This window comes from Siniperca chuatsi, linkage group LG19, assembly GCF_020085105.1.
Source record: "Siniperca chuatsi isolate FFG_IHB_CAS linkage group LG19, ASM2008510v1, whole genome shotgun sequence".
Taxonomy (NCBI): Eukaryota; Metazoa; Chordata; class Actinopteri; order Centrarchiformes; family Sinipercidae; genus Siniperca; species Siniperca chuatsi.
The window spans coordinates 20,499,646-20,517,601 of record NC_058060.1 but is presented as its reverse complement, the minus strand read 5'-3'; the positions used below and the strand labels follow the sequence as shown (position 1 = coordinate 20,517,601).

Here is a 17,956-nt window from a genome sequence, read left to right as displayed (position 1 = left end):
CTGATATTGTTTTGTGAAGGCCTGCAAAAAGACAACTTACACAACCCTTTTTTCAACTGCGGAGCTAAATCAAGTAAAATTTTTACACTGCACTGATGCAGACTGTCAGAATGTAAAGACAGGGTAATGCACAGTGCTTGTACTGCAAAGCAAAAAAAAAAACATCTCCTGCTCCCCAACACAGTGATTTGCTTCTCTATACAGACCGTCACCAGACAAAGTAGTCTTTTCATTTGAAATGACTTTTTTTCTGCTAGCAGGGGCTTATCCAGAAACCACTCCCCTCCTGGCACTGATCCCATTTGTCCTGGGGGTGCGATTGAGAGCACAGCCACCCTTCTTTCATCGGAGTGCTTCTTTTATCGGAGTGTATTGTGGGCTGAAGGTGAAAAGTAATTGTTTATTGTCTCCTGATTCCAGTGTGAGAGCTGCATAAGCACTTACCGTCACTGTCATCTTAACGGCACAGCACTTTGTCCATCACTGCCCTGAAATGGTGTGCTCCTACACACATACATACGCACACACAGTCACACAGACATCTCCTGTGTCATAGCTGTCCTGTGTGTTTGCTCTGGGGGTCGTGCTCCACAGGAGCCATCACGCAGCTTTCTCAGAATCTGTGTGACTGCTGCAGCCAGAGCTTCAGGCTGTCTGTTCACACTCCTCACTTCCCTCCTCTCTCTACTCTGGGTTCATTCGCCAAGCAGTCTTGGAAAAAGCCACGCTGAGGGCATTGATTCAACCACACCATGTCTTATTTAATTTAGGGTAGCTTAAGTAGTACCAAATACAAAGAGAAGATCATCCAGGACAACCCTCATTTTGATGTGTTTTCTACAATGCCTGAATTCATTTGTTATACCTTAATGCAAGGACTAGACACAATATAACACAACATATATACCAGTACAGTACAATACAATCCCATACAGTGTTACTGCAGCAAATACTGCCTTTCTGATGGTTGATACTTTCGTTTTTTTTGTTATAACCGTAGTAGTAGGCATACCTCCTCATGCTTCCCCTACTGTAATAAAAGTAGCTTTAATAAAATTAGTTGTTTTTAGTCTTGGAAATTGGGTCTCTGCTTTGCTTTCATTGTGTTCTTATGAGTTTAAATAACATTGTGAGAGATGGTTATATCCTACCTTGTTGTTACACTGTGACAATGGGATATAACATAATGTTTGAAGCTGTAGTTTGTGGCATTGCTGTAGTGGATTGCACTATATTATAAGGTGTTCATGTTATTTTGTTTACCAGTTTGTCCACTCCCTTAAAAACAGCACAAACTATTATTATATAATGCAATTCAACACAAAAACACAAATTTATGCTAAATTGCCATCTCTCTGACACAGTGCAGATAAAAATGATCTTTATGAGCTGAATTAGTAAACATTAGCATTATTTTGTGTTTCTGTTTTTTTGTCAACTGCGCAATATATGGAATAGGGTTGGATTTTGTTGTTACTATTGAACAGCTATTGAATATTCAGGAGCTGCAGAAGACAGTAAAGCCATGATAGCTAGCTACCATTTGGGATTTGGTCTGAAGGAAACTGAGGTGAATTAACTGTCAGTTAGTTAATTAGTCAGTTGTTTAGTTAGCTAACTAGCTATCAAGTTGGTTAGTTAGTTTGCTAGTTAGCTGGTCAGCTTGTTAGGTAGTTATAGGTAATCATTACAATACACAGATGTACATCATGCATCTTTCAACACATCTTCTGGTAACATTCAAAACCAACATCAACCATAACTTTGTATCCATCTTCAAGGTTTCAAATACTATTCATGTCCACTGTATGTTGACACATGTGTCCACATAGTATATTATACTACAGCCTACTAGACTATAGAAAGACAAGGCAAAACAAAGTGAAAATTAAAATGAATTAACATACACATGTATGAGTCAGATTTTCTCTGTCTTTGCCTGTCTTTCCCTTTTACCCTGTTAAATAAAAGACAGAAACAGAAAAGTCAGGGAGAGATTGGGATGACAGTGTATGTACAGAAGTCAAATCCCTGCTTAAAGTATCACACACTGGAACAGGTGAAAGATTAAAAGTACTCTCCTAATTATGCACACACAAGGATTTAAGTTTTTATCCTTCATTATGTGCAAAAGAGAAGATTTGAATTTGCCTCACATACTGTACAAAGTGAAGTTATTGCAGGACACAGTGTGCAAATACAAAACTGACTTCAGTAAACTGGGTTATAAACAAGATATTAAAATTTAAAAACTAAATAGTTGTATAATTTAAGTAGTGTGACTCTTTGCCTCCATAAGACCCTGTTTGTTTTCCAGATAAGAAAAACATCACAGCATTAGTGGAACAGACTCTAAATAAATGTCTCATGCATTTGCTGTCCACATTGGGTGTGTTGTGTGATAAACAGGAGATGTATGTCCTCTCATTAGACCAATTTATCGCTGACAGAGCCAATGTGAAAAGGGCCCCGGTGCATTAGCAGGCAGCATTGACTTCCCCACCACTTGCCAGGAACCCTCTTGTAAAAAGGTACTTAAAGCAGAACGAGGAATTACAGCAAATTAGCTCAGCTGTTCACCGGCTGTGAGGCCTTGTTACGCTTGACCCCTTAACAGTTTGTGTCTGTTTGAATGGGATTTTTGCAGGAGAAACCTTAAGATTTTAATATCTGATTAAATATTCGATGTACAATGCAACTGACTATTGCTTTTCTGTCATGTACAAATACCACCCAGATGCACAGGTGGAGCGCCATTTGTCTGTGCCTCATGCCACCGCAGAAACACCTCTGGATGACTTCGATGACGAATAGTTAAGATTTCACTCCACCCATCCACTCTGTGCCTCGGCCTTTGTTCTCCGCCACGCCTGCGTAAATCCCATCTCATCTTATCTTTCCATTTATCTTTTCCATTCCTTTCTTTTAACAGAAATCCTCCACCTACTCTCCACCAGCCGGAGCTCTGGTCAGACGACTTTAATGACTTCATCTGCAAGTGAGGCTGGATGCTAGCGTGTTTGTTATGCCTCTGTGAATAGTAAATATTTACACTGATAGTAGATAACCAGAATGTTTTAATATCAATCCACTAAATCCATCGCACTTCTTGTCCACTGCCTTTTCTTCTTCCTCCCCACAGATGTCTGATTAAGGACTTTGAGCTGAGGCCAAATGTGCTTGACCTGCTCCAGCATGTGTTCATCAAACAGATTGTTGGCAGAGAGAAAATACTGCAGAAGCAATTGATTGAACTCATTGACCTCAACCAACAAATAGGAGTGATTGAAAAAACAAGGTACTGTCCGAACTGAATTTGCGTGTATGTTTCCTTTCACAAATCTCACATTTCTATGTCTTTTTGTGACATTTTAGAAGTGGTAATACTCTATTTGTCTAGCAGTATGAGCAGAAAACTCACACACCATAAAGTGTTTGATAGATGTTGTTATAAACCCCAAGAAAAAGTCTGCAAGCCTTCCTGTCAGTGGGTTAGGCTGCAGCTTAACTTTTGCAGACAGTATAATCCAAATTACCCTCCTTGCTGGATGTTTTACAAGCGCTGTCACCCTCACATAAACAACAGCTCAATCCTACTCCAGCCTCACTCAAGGTGCAGGCTGCACAATATGTGTCACATGAGTCAAGATGTTGGCGCAAAAAGTGTGTATTGCCCGTACGGTCATGAAATGTTAATCCTATTTCTGTCGTTTAAGCCATCATGGAAAGACAGACAGAAGCACAGACAGTAATGACAGGTAACAATGCCTATATGACCTTTATGCAACAGTAGGAGTAGATGATAATTGGCTTTTTTAGCTCAGTCAGAGCTCTTGTAGTTGTGATCGCACATGTATTTGCAATCAACTACATGTTGTACATGACTGTTTACATGCTGCCACCCTGCCATCGTAAACATTGTTGTCTGTCTTATGAGTCTTGTTGTTGTCACATTTTTTTCTACCTTTTCTTTTTGTATTGTCCCGTCAACTGATGCTGTAGTGTAACTGGGATTATGACCTTCTCTAAACCTACAGCAGTTAATGTGCTTCAAACCTCACCAGCGTTCATCATTAACTTTCAGATAAATGGAGTTTCAGAAGAAGTTAATTGCAATCACGATGAGAAATTACCACCATCATCAACTAAATAATGATATATTTTTTTGGGATGTGGCTGGCAATCAGATGTAATCAGACTTATTCTGACAACACATTATGTGAGGAAACAATAGACTATAATAAGTTTCCTAAAAACCACTTTTATAAGGTGATTCTTGGCCAGTAAAGCTAAAACCAAGTACAGTCATTATAAATGCAGCTCCAGATTTCTTTTAGCTAGTATTTAAAATGATTTAGATATTAGTCATAACGTTTAGAAGTCATGTCTGTTGGAGTAAATATTTGAATGATGAAGCTCTCCTGGTACAATTTCCCTACTATGTACAGTTTGTAAAGGTAAACGTACATTGCAAGGTTGCTGTCTCGAATGATCTGATCTGTTGGTGGACTGGTGAACAGAAAAGAAAGATACTTGTGGCTATGAGATGGCCAGTAAAAATGGGAATGAAGGCAGGTGGTTTAACATTTATTAAGATGTGGTTTAAGTTTATTTCAGTCAGCTTCTGGCTTCCTACACATGGGGAAACCACCATTTAGCTTAGTCTCAGGAGTCTGGCAGGAGAAAGGGAAATGCAAACTGATGGGCCCCATGCTTCAGCATTAATGCTAAAGAGTATTATATTTACGTTTAGATCTTTATCCAGTTGAAGCTTTGCTTATATTTACATTATATTTAGATTACTTATATTGTCATGTAGAGTATATACATTACATACGTTGCTCAGTGAGAGACTTGGATGTGGGTTCTGTGAGTTCTAGGCATGAACGCATCCACACTAAAAGAGAAAGCCACATGAAGACACAGACTGACCCAGATGAGGTGGATGACCTCGCCACCCTAGAAGTTCTAGATGAGGTAAGAAAATTGACAGTCTGGTAATTGATGTAAGTATCTCAATAACAAAACAATAATACTTGGCGATAGTCATGAGGGGAGAGCCATTCTCACAGTAGACACAACAAAGCAAAAATGATGTAAACAGATTACAGTTGTCAGATACAATACAACTCCCAATGTATTTCATAACAAAGGACATGATTTAATTCTCTATTGTGGAGAAACATGACTTTTTAGACTGCACATTATTTTAATAAAATTTTATGTTATCTTGGAAACAGCAGTTGTCAAAATAGTCTCTCCACAAGGTCCATTTTGTAGCTTTTCTGGGGCTTTCGATTGTATTACATGATCTTTCTCAGCAGATGGAGTTTCAGAGCTGAGGTTCAAAGTTCATTCCTGATCTTAAATACAGAATGAACTTTCAGTCTCAATGTTTAAACCAACAACAGCTCTGAAAAATCTACATTTCCATGACAACTGAGCAGTCTCCATCTGCGGAGGAAGATCACATTATACAATCAAAAGCTTCAGAACAGCTACTAAATGAACCTTGTAATCAGATTGTTTTGATAACTAGTAATTTGTTTCTTAAATGGGCTGAAACGATTACATTTACGTCAAGATTAATTAAATAATTATTATATACTGTATATTGTGATGATAGCATCTAAGGCATGCTAATCATACTATAAAATATTTATATAGACAGTCCAAGGCCGCTCACATTGATATTTGTTTTATTTCTCACTGTTAACTAAAACATTCAGCATCACTTTTTCCCCGATCAACCATGTTGGTGTGTTGAACAACCACAGTGAGAAATGCACAGCAGCGTCTTTTGCACAAATAACATTTAGAGCAATTTATCAAATCTGAACGCTGCATTGACGTATTGAATGATACAATCAGTCTCAGTTGCCAGCGGATATTTCCACTCATCCTTCAACATGAGGAGCTCTGCTGGTATGAGGGAGGCAGTGCCGCCCTGCAGTTGTTGATGTACCTGTCCTGGCAGTAAGAAGAGAGGAGAATAAATCACCGTATGACATGAAGATAATACATTGACATAACAGGCATCACTGGCCTTGACTTGAGGCAGGACATAAGCTAAAGTACTGCTTGTTGTCCTAGGTGTTAATTTGTTTAGGAAACACTTTATACCAGTTGTGTGAATCATGCTTGTTGCTTTTTTCAGAACACGGTCACAGAGCAGCTTCAGAGTCGCTATGGAAGAGATCAAATTTACACGTATGTGGGAGACATCCTCATCGCAGTCAATCCTTTCCATAAGATGGAGATATACACTCCTCAGGTCTGTGGATTTAGGCCTTTGTGCGTTTCCTTTATGCACCTGTGCTCGTACATTTGGTCAATAATGCACTGAATGTAGCCCAGCGTATCTCATTAGTGCCTCTGCAGTTCTTCAGTCTGCTGCATCCCATTTAGCCTCACGTCCACACACACATTCACAAACCCTGCCCCTGTTTGCCTGCCTCTGTCATACCTCACTGACTGTATTTTCCTCCCAATCATCATGTTTTTCTTTGCCTCAAGTTTGTAGCTATTTTTCATTCCTCTTGTCCTGGAACAAAAATATAATGTGTTGTATGGACAGATAGTTTGTACCAAGGGAAAATGTCTATTGGTGTGTAGTGCAAAGTAGCAAAGCCACTTAATAATAACAATAATTACATTTTCTTCTACATAATATCTGCTTTATGGTATCTGTTACATTCAATAAGTATTTTCTTTTCATTCTCAACCCTCTTCTCTTCATAGTACACTAAGATGTACATAGGAGCTAAGCGTACAGCTAACCCACCACACATCTTCGCTGTGGCTGATGTCGCCTACCAGTCCATGGTGTCATACAACGCAGACCAGGTAATGTGGTGCTCATGACATCGCACGCAAGTATTTACTAATTATTTTACAGCGTCCTGAGTGCAGAAAATTGTTTTTATAGGTCCAGTATGTAGGATTTAGTTACAGTTTGCAACCATTTGAATATCGCTCGTCACACCCTCTCGTTCCAAGTATGTAGGAGAAACTACGGTGGCTGCGAAACTCGCGAAAAACGCGAAAGGCCCAATCTAGAGCCAGTGATTTGTTTGTCTGTTCTGGGCTACAGTAGAAACATGGCAGCCTCCAAAGGGGACCCGCTCCCTCTGTGATAAAAATGGCTCATTCTAAAGTGACGAAAACACAACAATTCTTATTTTCAGGTGATTATACACTAATGAAAACATACTTATAAATACATTACATACTGGAACTTTACGTCAACTTGTTTTGATGCTGTGTGTTGAAATAATGTTGTGTTCTTTCTGAGTTAACAAGCTGTCTTTAGTAATGGAGGCAAATGTCCTTATAGTGTAATTTTGTTAGCATTATTATTAATAGCTTCACAGTAAGCTCTGTGACTTTCTGTGTACAGTGTGTTGTGATCAGTGGGGAAAGTGGAGCTGGGAAAACAGAGAGTGCTCATCTGTTGGTGCAGCAACTGACAGTGCTTGGGAAGGTGAGTCATAAGTGTCCATAAATGTAACATTTCATTCGCATGTCCTTCCACATTATTATTATAAAACCTGTCAACTGCAAGAAGTCCAAAAAGATATTTATGACTGACAGGACATTAGAAATGAATATAAATTATTTATATAGAAGCATTGCAGACTAACAGAACTACTACAGTTTTGAATTGTACAACAGCTGTGTGTCTTGCCCTGCCACCTGCACACCTCCAGCCAACTGTGGATATTTAGAAAATTCAATTTATAAAATGCACCGTCAAGGAAATTTGAACATCCTATGATCAGTTTGTTTGACGCTCCAGTTGATGTCAGTCATGATTTGCAATTTGACTGAAAAGAAAGTTCCAATTCAATTGTGGAAGGATTATATAAGGAATGGCGGTGTCACTTTTGATGGGAATAACAGGAATAGGAAGGCACATGACAGGAATTCAGGCATCATTTCATAACAAAAGAATTATTACTTCCACTATATTGATTTCCCAGTTACTTAGCTGGAATAATGTTTTATTCAGGCCAATAATCGGACGCTCCAGGAGAAGATCCTGCTGGTCAACAACCTGGTGGAGGCTTTTGGGAACGCCTGCACCGTCATCAATGACAACTCCAGCCGCTTTGGCAAGTACCTGGAGATGAAGTTCACCTGCGGAGGAACAGTGGTCGGAGCGCAGATATCAGAGTACTTGCTGGAGAAATCTAGAGTCATCCACCAGGCAGTGTAAATATCACTTCCTTCTTTCTTTGTCTTTCTGTCAAATTTACTGTTATGACCTTCATTTGACAACAACATCTATAGAAATTTAAATCATGTAACATACGTTTTCTGAAAGAACATTGCCAAGAAGGTCATTTTTCCGCCTGCTGGCCAGGGATCAGTGCATAATGGACTCTGTCTCTCTTCCTTTTACCTCTACTTCTCCATCTGAAACTGGTGGCATTTGCCTTCAACCTGCACTTCAGTCAATCCATCTTTTCTTCTTATCATATGTCTGGGGAGCAGACCGGGTCAAGTGGAGGTGCTAGCTTATTTCCTGTTTGATCAAAGATTGTGGTCTTGCAAGTGTCCTTAGTGGAACTTCAAAGGCAGACTCAAGTATTCCATCAGAAAACAGACACAGGTCAGAAGCTTTGATTTGGCTGCAAGCATTGTGTGTAGGTACACTTTTCTTTAGCGTAATATTAGATACTAATATCGGGGTTAGCAAACACGTTTTGCCAAGATGCTTCAAAGATGCGTATAAGGAATGTTGAGTTTTTGGATTAGTTTGTTTGTGAAGAAGATTTTAGTAAGTAGATTATCTAAAATATGTTTTTTTTTATCTTAAAGACATAGAATATCTAAAGACACATTTTAATGGCATTTGGTCAAAAGTTAGGCCAATAGCTTTCTTCCATAAATTCAGCCAAACTAAGATTAGCCTGTTGACATCATCAGGGGTATTATCGCAGACTAATAAAGCTCCCCCAGAGCTGCAGAAGATATGTAGAGAAAAATGTAGAGAATTGTTATTGGACAAGTAAAAAAACCCTGAATACATACATACATAAAGTGTAAAAAGAATATATAAAGCTTTGTACTTCAACCTCCAATCAGTTGGTAAAAAAAGCTTTTTGTCCTTTACCACCAATCGGTTGATAATATAAATTAAAACTCAATGTACCTACTGTACCTAGCTGAAGCTAACTTAAGTCATAAAAATACATAACCAGTGCACACAATGTTAATCATACATATACTGTACTGCATATTGCTATAGTATGACTGTATAAACTCTTTAAGAGCATTTTAGCCGGCAAGCTAATGCTAATAATTTGAGCTTGCTAGCGTTAAGTATTAAACTAACAATATTATTTATTGATATATTTAGTTATGTTATTTACTTGTCTGCATTTACTACATTATGTTTTGGGTCTCCATAGAGTACTACTAGTAAACTAGTAAACTGATTTTTATGGGTAAAATCAGTGGAATGCTTCTTTAACAACAAATAAGGAGAACTATTCAGCCTTGTCAGAGCCTTGTACTGTCTGTGTGCTTTTTAGCTTTTAGCATATTTTGTTTCTTCCATATCATTATTTTATATTTGCAATATTTGCATGTCTTACGCTTTTAAGACTTGAATTTCTGAGCCACATCTCTGTGTGTTTCCACAGAGGGGAGAGGAACTTCCACATCTTCTACTACCTTTATGCTGGCCTGGCTGACAGGAAGAAACTAGCCCACTACAAGCTCTCTGACAGCAAAACACCTAAGTAGGTTTGACATTCCTTAGCCCTTCTCTTAAACACTGTTATTTCCTACTCACACTGCAAACTTCCTACTTCCAGGGACCCTAATCCTGATCTTTGTGTTTCCATTTTGATCTGCAGGTATCTGTGTAACGAGCACATTAAATTAGGGCCTGACATAGTGAGCAACACCTTCTACAAGGAGCAGTTTGATGCAGTGGAGCAGTGTTTCAAAGTCATTGGATTCACCCTGGAGGTACAAACTACTGCATTAATTACTGGGCACAAAGCTGAAAGTGGTCTGCCCACAAGGGTAAACCGCTTAACCTTGATCCTAACATTGATACAGACATGCTCTCACACTCCAGTATTATATACGTAATGTATGAAAATGTGTGTAACAGACAACATGTAAGCAAGTATACTATTCAGTGAGCTCTCAAAAAATACATAACAAAAGCTTTAAAACTAGAGGACAAGTAGTTCCTCAGGTTCAGGTGATGGAGCATAAAGCTACAGGCACATGTAGGCAGTCAGCTGTTGGCATTGTGAAGGCTAATGAGGCCCAAAGAACTGATTGCCTCTGGGATCTGTACGTCAATAGTACTTATCCTGTAATCACGTGGCAGTACTGGAGGAAAAACCTTCTCTTCTACAGGACGTCTTGTCTTGCATGGAATCACATGAGTGTGTATGAATATGATCTTTGAGGCAAATTTCTCTTTTGAAGCATATTTTTGAGACAGTAACTGCCCATTAGGAGAGTTCTTCTCGCATGTGTTAGGACCCTTTGTAGAAAGATTTAGAAATGTATGTCACAAGTGAATGAAGGCTTTATTTTATTCTTTCGAATCTTATCTTCTTTTTATCAATAAAAAAATGGCACTCTTTTCTTTGTCCATTTAGCTATAGAGGCTAACACTGCTCATGCTAGCTAACCAGCTCGTCTATTCATTCCAAACAAACCACAGCCATTGTGGCCGGAAACAACACACTACATCCTATGAACAAAAGGACATTTGATTGGCCAGTTTAAAAATATTGGACTACTATGTTACAGTGCTTGAATTGAAAAAAGTGCAATTCCTCTAAATCATTAGATTTCATAGCACCCACATGCTACAATTGGGAGCAAAATTGTGTACAAATGTTTTTAATTTGAGGGTACAAATGACTAACTTGAGATGCTAATAATGATTGATGCCCAGGCTTTATCAAAAAATGTGGGATGTGCTAGCAAAAATGAAGCTGAATTTGAGAAATGGGCCTTCCCTGAAACTTTCAATAATTTCACCTTGACTGTCTACACTCATTAGAAAGTGGTTGATCGCAGTAATAATTCAGGGGCGAATTCATAAATTCAATGAATTGCGGCTGCTGATAGCACCATGAATTGCGCATCATTTGCAACAGCTATCTGTGCCGTCTCAAGGTCCAATTCACAAAAGATACTGCGCTAATGATATTACAGCGCAAACACGGCCATACATTTTTGCAGCTGAGTGCAGTTTGCCATTGTTTTGTGTTTGTTAAATGTTCATCTGCAATTTTCTGTAGTGGTTCCAGTAATATTTGTTCTTAAGGTGTACTGAAGTAGCATATCACATGACATGGTTAAGCAACGTTTGAGTCAAAAACTTACTCCACTTATGTGGAAAGAAGTGTTTGATTTGAAAGATAACTTATTCTAATTCTAATTATAACTATACTAATTATCTAATAACTCCCCCTGTTCTTTCATTCGTTTCTATCTGTGGGATGTCTCTTATTTTTCTTTGACTCACTCTGTATGGAGTGATAGTTATTTGGGATGCTTTAACTGTGCGCTCTCCCTCATGCCTCTGGGCACATGGAGAACTGTTTTCTCTCCTACTCTGCTCTCTGCTGGACTGTTGCAGTGCGTAACCATCGTCTTCGTTTGTCACAGCAGCATGTTTTATGTTGTTTTACAGTTTCATTCCCTCATGATGAATATCAGGTATTGTACTGTCTCTGTGCCACTTGTGCGCATATGATGTACTGCGATGTGCTATTGCTTTGCCTGGCTACAATCACTGCTGCCATGATCACTGGAAAGTCTGGGTGTGACGCCCCTTTATAAATGCGCTTCAGTTACCACCAACTCTCTGAAGATGCTAATAATTTCACTCTAAGCCACGCAATCCTTTTGTCAAATTTCCATCCAGGTAAGCCAGTGCATAAGGTTGTATGATGTACCTGATGTTAATTGATATCAAGGTAACATCACACTGTCTCCCAGGTTTTCTACAATAAATTGCTATCTATCATTTCTGCAGGAGCTGGGCAGTGTTTACAGCACCCTGGCTGCCATCCTCATTTCTGGCGATATCGAGTTTTCTCCGGTTGCCTCGGAACACCAAACAGACAAGAGCGACATCTCCAACATTTCTGTCCTGGAGAACGGTGAGAGGAGAGAGGGAGAGGCATGGTGTATGATGATGTAAACCAAACATGACTCCTCTGCTACACCCCCACTCCTCACCCTCCCTCTTCTGCTCCTCTCCATTAAACTATTGTTCTGAAATAAATTGTCCATCAGTGCAGACAGGCTATTGCAGTATTACAGAAACATCATTAACAAACATGCATCTGTAATGGTAAGATTTTACAGGACATTGTTTTCCTCTGGTATTATATTTTCTACATATAAACATCAGTTCTGACTGGTAATTTACAAAGCTAGTTGACGTTTATTGATTTGATGTGATCGATGAGCTAGAGAACATGAGTGTCTGAATGAGTACAGTTAAGGTTGCACATTTGCACACCCTGCATGTATTGCTTGCACTCATTCTACTTTAGAAATGTTAACTTTCATCCCATTCCTTATCTAATGTCCTCTTAGTGGCATCACTGCTGTGTATCCGCTCAGACGAGCTCCAGGAAGCCCTGACCTCCCACTGTGTTGTGGCCCGAGGAGAGACAATCGTCAGGCCCAACACGGTGGAAAAGGCGGCGGAGGTGAGGGATGCCATGGGCAAGGCTCTCTACGGCCGCCTCTTCAGCTGGATTGTGAACCGCATCAACACACTGCTGCGGCCCGACAGCCACCCAGGGTGAGATCAGCAGCAGAAAATGTGATGTGGTGTGTTTGGCTGTCCTGAATGCAGAATGAGGTCATCTCAGAAAGTTTCTACATTTGTATGGATGAAAAAGTATGCACAATAAATTTGACTGAAATTGTGTTGTCCACGATGTGGAAAATTGTCTTTGGCTTCACCATAATCAACATGGGTTACAAATAAGACAATAGTAAAAAACATTGGGGGAGCTTGGAGTTCAATGATAAGCAATCAAATACAGTTCAATAGACCTATTACAAAAAGTACAAAGTGCAAATTCCACAAACAGAAGACAAATGCACAAATTCAGCGAGGGGTGGGGTAAGGGAGTGGGCCTGTATGATTGACTATGTATTTAATAATTTAACTGGGCTTGCTAACGTCTCCAGGGATGGCAGTGTCAGTTGGTCCACCACTTTGGTCCAGACTGCTAAATCTTAACAGCTATTAGATAGCCATACAATTTTGTACAGATATTCATGGTCTCCAGAAGATTAATCCTTATGACATAACTAGAGAATGCTTCATTTCAGGGGTCAGGTGCCAAAAAGGAGGAAACCACTGGTGTAGACCAGTTTTATCTAGAAGGGACGGACAAAAATAAGTTTTATTTATGCATTGTGTCTAACCCCTATATATTATTTTGGAGAAGCTGGGATGCTGCCAAACTGCAGTGGATATTTGACACAAATTACAAAACCAGTAAACAGAATTTTTAAATGAAAAAAGTACATAAATGAACTGACCTTTCATTCCTCTCACTTCCAGAGAGGATGACAATGGCTTGAACATCGGCATCCTAGACATCTTCGGTTTTGAGAACTTCAAGAGGAACTCCTTCGAGCAGCTCTGCATCAACATCGCCAATGAGCAGATCCAATTTTACTTCAACCAGCACATATTCGCTTGGGAACAGGTAAAAGCTTTGACCAGCATCCACCCTAAACTATCACTGAAATCAAAGAAGGCTTTTTGAGTGCGTGAATTCCTCCTGAAAAGCACTTTATATGCATTTTTCACCTTGGTACTACCTCATCTCCATCTAAATGGTGATAAAATGTCATCATTTGTCACTCTGCGCTTTAAGAGAGATGGGAAAGGTAAAATATGCTGCTGTCTTTATTTACGGGGGAATGAGGTTCGCGATTCTCCCTTTATGCAGACTCAAGGGTGTGTTTTGCCTTGGGGGGGCAGAGAATGGTTTGCTAATGTTAAATGATTTGGTCTCACCCATGGAGAGGAGCTATAAATCATCCCAAACGAGGGTCAATTAGGAGTTGAAGACAGTTAGCGTTTGACTTAATCTCACTCTTGGGTATTGTTGGCAGCAGGCCCAGAAATACATTTGTCCTATACTGCCACCATATATATACCAGGGAATTGTAGTGGGCTATGAGATTAATAAGCATCACCTAACTTATCACATCTACAGTAAAATAAAGCAGATTTATCTACATATTTTCATATATGTTTACACATGTGGTTACATATTGTCCCAGTGTGTATGCATCCCTGCAGATTTCCTGATGTGGCTCATTTACCTCACAGTGTGCAGGTCATGCTAGAATAAGCACTCTGATTTGATGCTGTTTGTTCCCATTTTGTCCTTTCCTTCTCAGAGTAGAAGTCTCCAGTAACGTTGCTGAGTCATACAAGGCGCTCTGAGAGTCAGTCAACCTAATGTGATCAGGTTAGCTGAGTATAAAGTAGAGGTCTTTGCTCACTTTGCCCTCCAGACAAGATTTATCCAAAGGGGGGGAGGGGAGTGTGTCACCAAGTACAATACAAAGAGAGGCAACAAATTCTGGCATAATTGTGGCTTGTTATTGGTTAGCTGATAGCCTTATGATGACAGATGTCTCTAGTGTGTCATTATAAAGTTGAGGATTTCTGAACATTCAAGCATGACAAAAATTAAAGTTAACAGAATAGAAAATGGCTGGTTAGGATAGAAAATTTATTTAAAGGTACACTTGGTTTTCCTGCATCTGACATAATAGCACCAGTTGTCCTCTTGGAGCCATCCATTATAATAGTATATACTATGATTTGCTGTTGTGAATCTATTCTGTACACACAGCATCTATTGCATGTCTGTCCGTCCTGGGAGAGGGATCCCTCCTCTGTTGCTCTTCCTGAGATTTCTTCCATTATTTTTCCTGTTAAAAGGGTTTTTTGTGGGGAGTTTTTTCTCATTCGAATCGAGGGTCTAAGGACAGAGGGTGTTGGATGCTGTACAGATTGTAAAGGCCCTTGAGGCACATTGTGATTTGTGATATTGCACTACATAAATAAAATTGACTTCACTTGACAACAAGTCAAAACAAAACTAAACAGAACAGACAAATAGCTTCTGACTTTACAATGCTGGTCTGTCACTACAGCTGTGCAGCAGGAAACATATCATCAATGCGAACTATCTGGGCTTTTCCTTTATCATGTTCACTTCTACACAATCCAACATGGTATTCTATTGTAGAAATCTATCAAATGTTGGCTAAATATTAATATTTCTCTTTTTTGACTGAACAACCTATTGCATTCTTATTCCTATTGCATTTCCCAACACATTTCTGGCCTTGGTGGTTGAGCCTGAAAGGACCATTTATTTGTCCCCTAATAAGGAATAACAACAACAAGAAACAGAGATGGGAATGAACAGATTAGGAACTCATGTTTCCAAACTTTATACAGTATTTAGACCTACTGAGAACATTTTAGGCCACAATAAAGCAGAAAATGTGCACCCAGGAGATCAGCTTGCAAAAAGAAAGGAATTCAACTGTCTTATACAGCCACGGTGTCTGCCATTTCTGTACAGGATGAGTACCTGAATGAGGAGGTGGACGCTCGGATGATTGAGTATGAGGACAACCGGCCCCTCCTGGACCTGTTCTTACAGAAGCCCATGGGCATGCTCTCACTTCTGGATGAGGAGAGTCGCTTCCCACAGGCCACCGACCAGACCCTCGTAGGTCAGTCTCTTCAGATTGGAGGACGTCTGTTTTATGGTGGATTCATTGTTTACAACTTTTATTTTCCCATGAAATGTTGACTGAGCATGCAAGGTCTTCCTCAGTAACACCCTTAGTCATATGTTCTCTCCATGTCTTTTAATGTTAAGCACTACTTACCATCCCCACAGAAACAAATGAGAACAAGTGACTTGTGGAGCAAGTATTTCACTACCTCAGAGGGGCTGAAAAAAGTCTTATCCCTTTTTTTTAATAGCAATCAGAAACAGAAGTGAATGTTCAGTTCATCAGAGTAAAGTGCCAGAGAGAACAGAATGTATTTGATATTCAGAGGTATATAATCACTTTTAAATAAGTTAATATAAGGTATAACAAACTTATCCGCTTCAGAGTTGTCATCCAGATAATTAACCACTGTATCATTGGACATTTTAGAGAAATTTGAAACTAACCTCAAAAGCAAAAGCTTCTGGAGACCAAAGAGGGTTGACCTTGGCTTTGGTATTCACCACTACGCTGGAAAGGTATTTGATATTTGATCATTATAACGTATGCACCAACATTTTATTTTAAACTGAAGCTAGTTAATGTGTGTTGGCCTTCACATAAGTATTCTCCCTCTCTACCAAACTCTAAGGTGATTTACAATGCTGCAGGCTTCTTGGCCAAGAACAGGGACACACTACCAGCTGACATTGTCCTGCTGCTGAGGTCGTCAGAAAACGAGCTTACTCGGAAACTTGTCACCCATCCCCTCACCAAAACAGGTAAAAAAGCTCTTTTTGCATGAAGCAAAAAACAAGTCTCCTTAGAAAATAGGAAGAAAAATAAGAGGGAAGTTTGTTTGCTACAACCTTTTAATTAAACTGTTTATTAACAGCACTGAATACATACTTAAAGTAAAACAACAGGCTATTGTTACCTATTTTAGCAAGGATTTGCTCTCATGTCTGCCGGACTTTTGTTGTAATAAGCTGGCCTTGGCAGCGAGAATATCCTTTGTTGGCAGAGCAGGCTGCCAGCTCTGTCAAAATTGAATCACAAAGCCAATAATCACATAATCACTCGCTTAAAGTAGTCTTAAAGCTGTTGTATCGAGCGTTGCTGTTTCATTCCTAATCAACAGTTACTCACATAAAAGGGAAGACTAGTGAACGCCTCTGGTATCTGTTGAATTGAGTTAATTTATTTAAGTTTTAAATGATTTTAACAGTTTTTTCTTTATAGTGTTCAGTATGACAGGAGCCCATTTCAAGATTTCGTGACAGTTTTCTACTAAAAATAACCTCATTAATTTATCTGTTACAAAGTATGCATACAGCTCTATTTCTGTGGATGACTAACTCTCCCCTGGTGAGTAAGGGCAGCTTGTGTTAACTGACTCTCATCCTCTCTTTGTTTATTTCACAGGCAACCTTGCCCACACCAAGGGTAAAGGCATAAACACAATGCACAGCTCGCGGACCCCGACACGCACCATCACCTTCGCTAAGGTACTTACAGCACTGTCTGCATTATCACTGTATTATCTTCTACATCAAGAACTTCCCCTGAAAAGATGTTCAATCTATTTCTTCCCTTCTTAGTCTTCCCGAGCCAAAAAACACTCTTAAATTGCAGTTCAGCCTCTCTTGTCTCTGCAGTGTTTTTCATTTCTTCTCTTTTTTGTTACCCAACTGTAATTATCGCTTCTTCTATTCTTACCTTTTTTTTCTTTCTGTCTCTCTGTCTGTGCATTTCTATCATAAAAGATGGGAGTGCTAACCTTATACAGTTCTTTTTCTTTCAGCGAGGTAATCAACATATTTCCATATAGTTTGTTTGAGTGTATGTATTATTTTATCAGTGTAGACACCCTTACTCACTCTAGATCTCCTAATGTACACATAGATCCAAATTTAGTGGTTCGTAGTTCTATTAGAGTCATTGACAACTAAATCCTGTGTAGATGTTACATAATTGTCACAGTTTATGCAAAGCAAGCTATTTTCACTATATGCATACAGTCTGGGTGCATGTCATTGTGCTCATGCATGTGTGCAACCTCTTTGTAGAATGCTAAATGCATAAACACTTCCCCATCTTTATCAAGTCCTCTGAATGTAGAACTATATGCTGTGTTAAAACCTGTTGGGTCTTCTTATATATCCACTGCTGTAGTGGATTGTCTGTT

General features: G+C 39.3%; 1 protein-coding gene across 5 annotated transcripts in view; it reads left to right on the top strand.

Annotated features, from left to right (window-relative positions):
• Positions 1-17,956, top strand: part of myo3a (myosin IIIA) — a 67,050-nt gene that overhangs the window by 32,705 nt on the left and 16,389 nt on the right. For 2 of the 5 annotated variants that reach the window (XM_044176847.1, XM_044176846.1), the window contains exons 8-25: positions 2,933-2,998; positions 3,143-3,298; positions 3,717-3,758; positions 4,875-4,977; positions 6,158-6,274; positions 6,742-6,846; positions 7,400-7,483; positions 8,012-8,214; positions 9,651-9,749; positions 9,867-9,981; positions 12,023-12,149; positions 12,592-12,802; positions 13,577-13,724; positions 15,630-15,783; positions 16,219-16,307; positions 16,421-16,550; positions 17,194-17,276; positions 17,535-17,576. In XM_044176847.1, the coding sequence (XP_044032782.1) occupies positions 2,933-2,998; positions 3,143-3,298; positions 3,717-3,758; positions 4,875-4,977; positions 6,158-6,274; positions 6,742-6,846; positions 7,400-7,483; positions 8,012-8,214; positions 9,651-9,749; positions 9,867-9,981; positions 12,023-12,149; positions 12,592-12,802; positions 13,577-13,724; positions 15,630-15,783; positions 16,219-16,307; positions 16,421-16,550; positions 17,194-17,276; positions 17,535-17,576 (2,074 nt within the window). The remainder of the gene's footprint in view (positions 1-2,932; positions 2,999-3,142; positions 3,299-3,716; positions 3,759-4,874; positions 4,978-6,157; positions 6,275-6,741; positions 6,847-7,399; positions 7,484-8,011; positions 8,215-9,650; positions 9,750-9,866; positions 9,982-12,022; positions 12,150-12,591; positions 12,803-13,576; positions 13,725-15,629; positions 15,784-16,218; positions 16,308-16,420; positions 16,551-17,193; positions 17,277-17,534; positions 17,577-17,956) is intronic. The other 3 variants (XM_044176845.1, XM_044176850.1, XM_044176848.1) reach the window with 3 other exon arrangements.